We start from the raw sequence: 10665 nt of genomic DNA on the forward strand, positions 1-10665 counted from the left end.
GGTGAGCCACGTAAGATACAATGGTTGCGTGGCCCCACTGCAGGTTTTTCTTACTTTGGCAAGGGTTCTTAGTCGTAAAAAAGAATATAACGGACGATGACTATAGCTCTCTTTACCACACAATAACAAATACAATAACCGCAGCAGCAGCAGAAACAACAATAAAAAAATAAGTATAAACTTCTTATTTACTGCATATGGATTAGAAGGTAAATGCATTGGTTAATGGATCGATAATACCTCTAGACTACCATCATGTGCCAAACACAATGTTTATGCCTCGTCTCTCGATCTTAACATTTTCCATTGCTTTTATGCCCCGAGCTACCATACCCGAACAACAGTATTTTGCTCATCCATGGACAGTTTTATATGCTTTAAATACGATGTAATGATCACGTTTAACGGTTTCATTAGAACAGTTTGGCTGTATAATCTTGTGCATAGGAATCACTGAGCACGTGTGCGTGCACGTGCGTGCACACACACACACACACACACATATATATATATATATATATATATATATATATATATATATATATATATATATATATATAAGAGGGCATTAAGATTTACCATGTCTTAAAACAATTAATATATATGTGTCATTAACGAGTTATTTTAGCCATGACTAAAATTACTTTTATTTCTAGCATTTCCTTTTATCTGTTTGCCCTTCCACAGGAGGAATGATCACAAGGCATGTCAGGCAAGAAGAAGCCCCAAAAAGGATAGAGGAGCATGTGAAGATGATTATTCTTTAGCTCTCCTCTCGAGGGGAATGTTTTCTGGGTCGACTAAAAGTAAACAAGTTGTGGTAGCTTGACAGTTTAGGACACACCAAGTTGAGCTCCTTTGACACAAAATAAAACAAAGTTGGACTACCAAAGTATCAATCAATAAGAATATTAGTCCCAGTGTGACAATAAAAAACAAGTAATCAAGAATTCCTTGACAAATGTTTAAATAAATGATTAGGTAACACTTGGTCATGATAGACTTGAACCCATGATTAAAGCAAAAAGCAACCCATGTTTCTAAAAAAAAAATACAATTTAAGATAGAAGAGCTTCATCACACCTTGTGACAAAAGATTTGGAATATTAGGGCATGTTACTAAGGGAGCATGCCATGTTGTGGATGATTTTCTTTTCCAGTGGGGATCTAGTGATTCCCAACAAACTTCTGGATTTTCATGATGTCAGTGGATCAAAGTTACAAAATCTAAGCAAATCTTTGATGAACCAAACTCAAAAGTATGCAGATGAAGCATATGCTAACATGGGTGTATGAGTATAGTGGGACAGCACTAAGAGCCAACTTTAGATGAAGCTTATGAACCACGAGAATCTCAAATCAATGTCAACACCTCCACAGTAAATCATCCAACCTGCTTTTCTAGCTGTCTGTAGGAGAGAGAGAGAGAGAGAGAGAGAGAGAGAGAGAGAGAGAGAGAGAGAGAGAGAGAGAGAGAGAGAGAGAGAGAGAGAGAGAGAGAGAGAGAGAGCATCATATTCTCTTGAATGAACTCTTCCTAAACAAACAAACAAACAAACAAATGCAGACTTTCACATAGTGGATACAACTTCATATTATTCCCGCATCACCATGTACTAACATATTTCTCCAATTTTCTTCTTTTTCAACTTCTTTCAGAGTTGGATCTTCTAAAATTTCCATCAAGGAGGAGCTAAATCTTCAGGCCCTGAACCAAAAAAACCTGGAGCATTCTAATCCTTTCTCCCACCTCATCTTAAGACGGCCCAAAACCCACTATATACCAAAGAAACAACATAAGAAGCCAACCTAAAAGAAGCTTCAAATGTTAAATTGAAAAAAAGAAAGAAAAAAAAAGAATACTTGCAGACTCTTTTCCTATTTTATGTTAATGCTATGCACCACCGTAACCATATTCATCGCCACCATCATGATTTCATGACCACCACCACCACCACCATCATGACAAAGTCAGTGTAGAATGCTTTAAGGGCCATAATTAGGGACATGGGACCATGTTACTCCTCCAAAGACCCCATTCCAATATCCTGGTGCTTCTCCTTGGCTCCTATTCTGGTTCAACTCCACATGAGAAGCTTGCCTTAGATCTTCCAAAGGGAAACCCAACCTGCCACTCTCTGGAATGCCTTGTAAATTTCCATACCCAGTGAAGCCATCAACAGGCAGGCTCATAAAATCATGCAAACCAAGACTAGGAGCACCATAATGGTTGTAACCTTGTATGGGCATGAAAGGGCTCAAAGTACTCTTTGTGGGAAGCCCACTTCTCATCAAGTCCAAAGCTGAGAGAGAAGAAGATGGGTTCTCATAATCAACAAGGTCAGAAGAAGGCAGACCTGTGGGAGCATGATGGGCTTGGTAGTCCTGTGGGTTGGGGTATGCCAAATTGAGGTCACTCCCGTCATGGGTCCTTAGGTTTGAGGAAGGGTCCAAGGAACTAGGAGCAGTAAGATCAGCCAATTTCTTGGAAATTGATCTCTTGTTCTTTCTAGAACCCCCACCAACTGGCACATTTCTCAAAGACCCACCTTCTGTCCAGTACCTCCTGCATGTCTTGCAGAAGTAGCGTGGCTGGGAGAGACTGTAGTTGTTGTAGTAGCAGAACTTGGTGTTGGTGGAGTTGCACCTTGGGCAGTTGAGGGCCTGCTCCTGGGGCCTCACCCTTCTCTCCAACATTGGCCTTGATGAGCATGAGGATGACACCATCTCCTTCACAGGCTTTGCTCCTAGTTCCATTTCCTAGATATGGAAAGACATGAACTCGTGAATAATTTTTCAGGAATTTAGATCAGGCTTTAGAGTATATAATTTCACAAACATATCATGTTGCAAGAATACCAACTTGGGTCTGGCTCTAAAGAAAATAATTTCACCAACATATCATATTGCAAGAAATTTTGTTTTAGTAATTTGAGATATAATCTAGTTTTTTTCTTAGCCATTCGTGAAAATTAAAGACTACCTTGGATTTTTGGTTTGGATAAAGAAACAAGATGACTTTCAGATATCCCTATGCCGATCACACAGCTCTCTCTCTCTCTCTCTAAAGATTTTTATTTTCTTGTGGTACTTTTTCAAATTCCTATATGGTATCAGTGCATAGTGGAGTTTCAGATATCAACTATAAACATCTTAGATAAATTACAAAAGGAGAGAGAGAGAGAGAGAGATCCTCTCAACCAAAAAAGACCAAACCGATTGTGTGAATTCCATGAATTTCAACCTTTATCATCAAGTACCATAAATTTTTGCACTAAAAGAAACTCAACAAAACACAGAGAAGACTGAAACCGCTTGCATAATTACCTGTGGCCAGGTTGCCATATCCATCATCTACAACAAGCACAAGCAAGAAAACGTGGCAATGAAGGAAGAAGAAGAAGAGCAGGAGAGGTTGGGGAGGAGGAAGGAAATAGCGAAGGGTTATGAGCAAGTGGGGTGTGGGTGGTGCTGTTATGAAGTTTCGGTCGGTCCATTATCAGAGAGAGAAGAGAGATGTTCACAAAAGGAAAGATATACCCTTTTTTAATCTCTCTCTCCTGTCTCTCTTTCTCTCTCTACATTATATTTTATTATTTATTTTCCCATAGTGCAATTTTATTATAATATTTAGGGCTCTGACCGGAGGAATGTGAAAATAGGATTCTCTCACTTATTTTGGTCCAGGAAGCCCACTCTGTCCCAGGGCTAAGTCTATACTTTTTTATCAGGGAGGGGGGGCAGCGGGTCCCACATGGGGTTGGAGTCGGCAGGAGCAGTGGGTGGATGGAGGGAGGGCGGGTGTGCCGGATGGCGACGAGGAGCGCTGACTGACAAGGCACCTTTGGGACCCACTTAATGCGCCCATGCGTACGTCCCTTTCTTCCCCAGCTCGTCAAGGCCGCCGGATGTCGACGCAGCCCCCCCCCCCCCCCTCCCTTCAATCAATGGAATGGAGGGCACCGAAATCGCCTCATGCACCCCGGAGGTGGTAATTGCCATCGGTTATTTTGTCTGTGCACCACCAATTCCAGCGATCCTTGCCGGAAAAGTGGGCCAATTCACCCTCATATTGCAGTTTATATATATATATATATATATATATAGGTGTGAAATGAGTTTTTTAGGGTTTTTTTATTTTATTTTTAAATTCTGACCAAGTGTTCGATTCTGACACATGGGTTGGGTTTTTATAAGGTTCAAAAAAATCGACTGTCCAAAATCTTTGTAAAATTTATAAGGCTCCAAATGTCATTTTTTTCATCAAAAACACATGATCCAGGTGTAGATTAAATCGACCATCCCCAACACATTTATGCGGTCAAAAAAATAATTTAGCATGTATCAATTTTTCACCTACCCATCTCTCTCTCTCTCTCTATATATATATATATATATAGAGAGAGAGAGAAGGGAGTAGTTGCGTACGACAACCTAATGTGAGAGAAGAAAAGGGGGTTACAAGTTGTTTTTCTCAAATCTGATCAGAGAGATGCGTTCAGCATGATCGATTTGTTAGGAAATGACACTTGGATTATGTTTTTCAATAAAAATATAATATTTTAAGCCTTGAATATTTATGATATTTATGAAAATTTTAATTTTACAACAATTTTCAAACTTTTATAAAAGCCTACTTGCGTGCATCGGAATCGAATGATGCAAAAGTCCATTCCTATAAAATCAAACACGTAGACCACATCCGTAACACCTCAAGATTTCTAACTTAAAAATTTTAAGAAAAAATTGAAATTTTCTTTGGTGATGTAAAAGGGGCGGAAAATCTTGTGGTTGGCTTAAGTTAGCAAATCCTTAATTTCTAACTTGAAAAATGTAGAAATTTTTTGATTTTTTTTAGTGATGTAAACTGAGTTTATAGTACAATGGAAAATCTTGTAGTTAGCCTAAGTTAGCAAATCCTCGAACGGGTTACAGAAGAAAGGTGAACTGCATAGGCATGGATCCAACTCCCCCTATAGGATTTGGATCCGGGTCTAACAACGAGGATTCAATTTAGAATCCAACCCCTCAATTTTTCAAACAATTAGAGTAATTTAAAAAGTACAAAAATAAAGCAATTTAATAAAAAAACATGTATATCATTCCAAAAATTAATAGGATAAACTTTGCAAATCCGAGTTTATGAACAATGACATGTTTACTAAAATATACAAGATGGAGCCAAAATATCAAAATTATCTGAGCCAAAAAGTCTTGATCTGTCGTCCATGCCTTGCATCCCGACTCACATTACATAGCTATCATTGCTCACATGTGCCCCATAAAATGGAGTCAAACTGGTGAAATCCTGGTAGATATATACAATAAGTTTACACAAAACTATATAACATCAAAACATATATTCTCATACCGATGATATAACACATCAGTTCAAATATCCAATAACAAAACAATTATAAAATGTTCATAATGAAAGTAGCACAATATGCTAATGTTCAATATAGTTTTGAAGCTTATAGTTTTGCGTATACAAGACAACTTTCTTGAAGCTTATAGTTTTGCATACAGTTTACTCGAATCTCATACATGTTCAATTGCTTTGATTTGTTTAAACTAACTGAACATGTTTTCAATACAAAGTTGTGTGATTTATATAGTCTTTGTTTCTCTTGATTTGAAGGTACCCTCGGGTACTCGGGGAATATGACATCAAAATAGAACATAACACTTCAAGTGTTTATTATGTTATGATATTTTAAATTGTTTGAAGGTCTTTCTGCGCGGAAGTCCAAACGGGCGGCCCATGGCCGGAAGATAGTTCATACTTGACACTTGTAAGATAAGAAATATGATGCATCCTTAACTAACTGCAGTAGTTGGGCACTATCACCTACGACACATTGCTAGCCCTGGTCTGCTAACCCTTGAGTGAATAGAGACCTATCGGGATGCCTTGCTTCCATAAAATAACAATAAGATATGTGAATCATCGGAGAACACTTGAGGTTTGTACCACCTATCCTCTCTAAGATAATGCTCGAAGGCGTAATCATTATGAGGGTTATCTATCTCATAACCATCCATTTTTTCTTTGGTGCCTTGAACCATTCGAGCGTCTTGTCAATGACGACACTATAATTTATTTAGATGTGCATGGTTAACATGTGTGTTTTTGCATTCATAAGAGTTTTTTAAAATCCTCAAGCTCATTGAAAAGCCATCAGTAATACATGCATTCTTTGTAGTCCCCACACACATGCTATACCCTATAGTTATCAGGGTCTTAGTCTGATTCCTTGAACCACAAGCTCTATATGAGCCATAATCCTTTTGTGCTTATCTTAGTAAGCGAATATATCCTTTACCCGAGGTCATATTATCATATACTTGCATTCAGGGTCAAAAGAGTTGCCTTTTCAATGCTAGGAGTTGACTCATCCAACTCTAGAGTTGACTCATAATGTTTATTTCAAAATTTTCAACCCACAAGGGTCGACTCTTATTCATAAGAGTTGATACATAAGGTATAAAGGTTGATTCTTCCTTTAGAAGAGTTAATTCACACATATTTAAGTCTTAGACTGAGTAAGAGTCAACCTAGTGACAAAGGCCAACTGACTATGGTGCACGGGTCGACCCTTCAAAAGCATGGTCGAGAAGCAGGGGTCAACCCTTCCTAGTTCTTCTCTAAGTAAGTGTCACACTACAAGAATTTTGTGGATTAGTAACAGACCCTATCCGATGATAATTTATCGCTAATCCATCTTTAATATGTTTAGCGACGGATTGGCTATGACTTAGCGATTGATAGCGTCTGTCACAATTTCCTGGTTGATAATTAGCGACAGAACTTATTTGTCGCTACTTTCGTCGCCAATTGACTAGCGAATGTCATGATCCGTCGCTAAATAAGGACTGATTTGGTTTTGCTACAGATACATATCCGTCGATAATCCGTCGCTAAAATTTAATGATGGATACATTTTCGTCACTAAATTTTGTCGCCAATTTATTGACAAATTCACGATGGATTACATTTCGTCGTAAAACATTGACTGATTCAGTTTTTAAGACAAATAAATATCCATCCCTAATTCGTCGCTAAATTCGTGATGGATATTAGCGGCGGATATTATCCATCGTGAATCCGTCATAAAATTTAAAAAAAAATAAAAAAATTTATTTGAAATATAAATATTGAGAAAAAAAATCTCGTTATACAATTTATATAACCTGTGTATAAAAAACAAAGTACACATAAAAAATACATGTACAAAGCAAGTGAAACAAATTTAGCACAAGTTATAAGTGAAACAAATTTAACAACCCACTGTAATCCTCGCCAAGTTCTAATTAGTTACAAGTGAACATATATAAAGAGTTTCGTTTGAAACAACAAGTACGTAAAACAAATTCAATATATGAATCTAATCATCGCAAAGATTTGGAGCATCATCCGCTTCATTATCTCGGTCTGCTCCTTCATCTATGCCTCCATCAGCTCCTCTACGTTGATGATCTCCAACATCCTACAAGAGAACCGAAATGTTAGTATTGATAAACAAAATATAATAAAATAAATTATATGCAATGCACATAATCTAAGGCAATCAAAGTAACATGGCTGAATGACACATAGACTAGCAATAAAGTGAAGAACATTAATAGAATTCAGATATGTGTTCTAAGGCTGACAAAAAAATTTTATAGTGATTCAATCATGCAGATATATGTTCTAAAGTTGTCAAAAAAATCTCATAGTGATTCAAGCATGCATATATGGTTTATAAGGCTGTCAAATAAATATGTTATGTATCACAATCATGCATATATGTGTTATAAGGCAGTAAAAAAACTTTCATAGTGATGAAATCATGCTTATATGTGTTCTAAGGTTGTCAAAAAACTTTTATAGTGATTCAATCATGCATATATGTATTATAAGGCAGTAAAAAAACTTTCATAGTGATGAAATCATGATTATATGTGTTCTAAGGTTGTCAAAAAACTTTCATAGTGATCCAATCATGCATATATGTGTTATAAGGCAGTCAAAAAACTTTCATAGTGATGAAATCATACTTATATATGTTCTAAGGTTATGAAAAAACTTTCATAGTAATTCAATCATGCATATATGTGTTATAAGGCAGTCAAAAAACTTTCATAGTAATTCAATCATGCATATATGTGTTATAAGGCAGTCAAAAAACTTTCATAGTGATGAAATCATGCTTATATGTGTTCTAAGGTTATGAAAAAACTTTCATAATAATTCAATCATACATATATGTGTTATAAGGCAGTCAAAAAACTTTCATAGTGATGAAATTATGCTTATATGTATTCTAAGGTTGTCAAAAAACTTTCATAATAATTCAATCATGCATATATGTGCTATAAGGCAGTAAAAAAACTTTTATAGTGATGAAATCATGCTTATTTGTGTTCTAAGGTTGTCAAAAAACTTTCATAGTAATTCAATCATGCATATATGTGTTATAAGGCAGTAAAAAAACTTTTATAGTGATGAGATCATGCTTATATGTGTTCTAAGGTTGTCAAAAAACTTTCATAGTGATTCAATCATGCATATATGTGTTATAAGGCAGTAAAAAAACTATCATAGTGATGTGGAAGTTCTCTTCGCAACTCTAAATCAAATCGTCTGCACTTAACAAATATTTATATTACCGAACCATGTACGCACGTAGAGAACTTAGTGTTACATATTAAGTATACTTACTCGATGTAGGGGTCGATCGTTGAGCAATTAAAAATTATATAGATTTGTGCTGCGTCTTGCTCTCGATCTTCCAAGAGTCTTGACCAACAACTGCCAAAGGAATGCCCAAGTGGTTTAAATATCCATAGTTTGTGAGCCACAATAACTTATTCTACATCATTATTACGAGGTAGGCAAGTGTAACATGTTGAAATGTGAGGTTCAAAGTATATAGATAAAAAAATTAAAATATCTTCTAAAGTGTATGCCTCACAAATTGAACCCTCAACTCTTGCTTTATTCCGAACCTTTTTTTTTGAGGTCAAACATGCATCTGTCGACAATATACATCTTGTAATACAATAAATTCTCAATAGCATTAGAGAGAAAAGTATAAATAAAAATATACCTTTCAAATGGGTAAATCCACCGATATTGCATAGGACCACCAACCCTTAAGTTCATATGACAAATGTATGATCATAAGTTTCATAACATAAAAAAATGCTGGCAAAAATATCTTCTCTAATTGACAAATAGTAGTGACGACAGAATCCTCAAGATTCATTACCTCAGTTACTATAACTTTCGATGCACATAATGTTCTAAAAAATCTACTCAACTCGGATAATACCTCCCATATAGGTTTGTTTAACATATCATGGAATACTAGGGGAATCAACTGTTGTATAATGACATGACAATCATAGCTCTTCAACCCATATAATTGTCCCTCGTCTATCCTCACAGCCCGAGCAATGTTAGAGACGTATCCATTTGAAAATCTCAATTGTCTCAACCACTGACATACCTACTTTACTTGATCAGGTCTAAGCACGTATCTTGCCTTTGGTTTCAGTACTTTTCTATTGTACTTTTGAAGTTCCAATTCTGGTTTTTTACATATTAGTTTTAAATCCATACAGGTCTTCGAATTATCCTTCATTTTCTCTTTGACATTTATTATTGTATTGAACACATTATCAAACACATTTTTCTCTACATGCATCACATCCAAATTATGCCGTATCAATAAGGTCGGCCAATATGGTAGTTCCCAAAATATAGATTTCTTTGTCCAATTGTGATTATTTTCAAATCCAAAGAAGGGTGTCGGACTACGGGCATCTGTCAGTCTATATGGAAAGTATCGCAATCGTCTTAAAATCTTTATGCCAGACAACCCTGTAGGTGGACCTTCTATTTTAGTTGTGCTTGCTGAGAACACATTCCTTTGTCATTGGAACAGATGGTCGCTGGGTAGAAATCAATAGTGACAATCAAACCAGCATGGCTTCCTTCCATGCGTCAATCTAAAAGATTATGTATCCTCCATGCAGTACGAACATGCCAACTTCCCATGTGTGCTCCAACCAGATAATATACCATACGTAGGGAAGTCACTAATTGTCTATAGAACATCAACCTTCATATTAAAGTTTTGTTTTGTTTTTGCATTGTACGTGAGAACATTGTCATCCCCCAGTATTTTCAGTTTATCAATCAATGACCTTAAATATACATCAAGATTTTGGCCCACAGAGGTCGGACCAAGGATTAATAGAGACAAGAAAAGATTTTGATGTTTCATACATAAGCTTGGAGGAAGGTTGTATAGGGTGACAAATACTGACCAACACGAGTATGAAGTTGATCTACCTCCAGATGGATTAAATCCATCTATACATAAACCGAGTCTAACATTTCTCGCTTCCATTGCGAAGGTTTGATGAGTACGATCAAAATGCTTTCAAGCTTCTGCGTCAACAGGATGCGTGATCTTGTTTTCATCATGTCAAACTTTATTTGTATGTCATCTCATGTGTTTAGCTGTCTTCGAAGACATATACAATCGTTGCAATTTAGGATTTAGAGGAAAGTAGTTGAGTGACTTGTATGACACTTCTTTTGACCTCGTATTAGTATTGCCTCTTGTCTTTGGCTTGAACTGAGGATGCTCATATAATGGACAAGATATG

At 36.3% G+C, this 10665-nt stretch overlaps 1 protein-coding gene across 1 annotated transcript; it reads right to left on the reverse strand.

Moving 5' to 3' along the window:
• Window positions 1-1520: 1520 nt before the first annotated feature.
• LOC149836156 (dof zinc finger protein 1-like) lies at window positions 1521-3460 on the reverse strand. The gene is made up of 2 exons (XM_090010814.1): window positions 3328-3460; window positions 1521-2760 (listed from the first exon to the last, which is right to left on the reverse strand). The coding sequence occupies exons 1-2, from the start codon at window positions 3352-3354 to the stop codon at window positions 1987-1989; spliced, it is 801 nt and encodes a 266-aa protein (XP_089866940.1). The 5' UTR covers window positions 3355-3460; the 3' UTR covers window positions 1521-1986.
• Between the last annotated feature and the right edge of the window lie 7205 nt (window positions 3461-10665).

This window comes from Nuphar pumila, chromosome 6 (assembly GCF_984573655.1).
Source record: "Nuphar pumila chromosome 6, dmNupPumi1.hap1.1, whole genome shotgun sequence".
In the NCBI taxonomy this organism is placed as follows: Eukaryota; Viridiplantae; Streptophyta; class Magnoliopsida; order Nymphaeales; family Nymphaeaceae; genus Nuphar; species Nuphar pumila.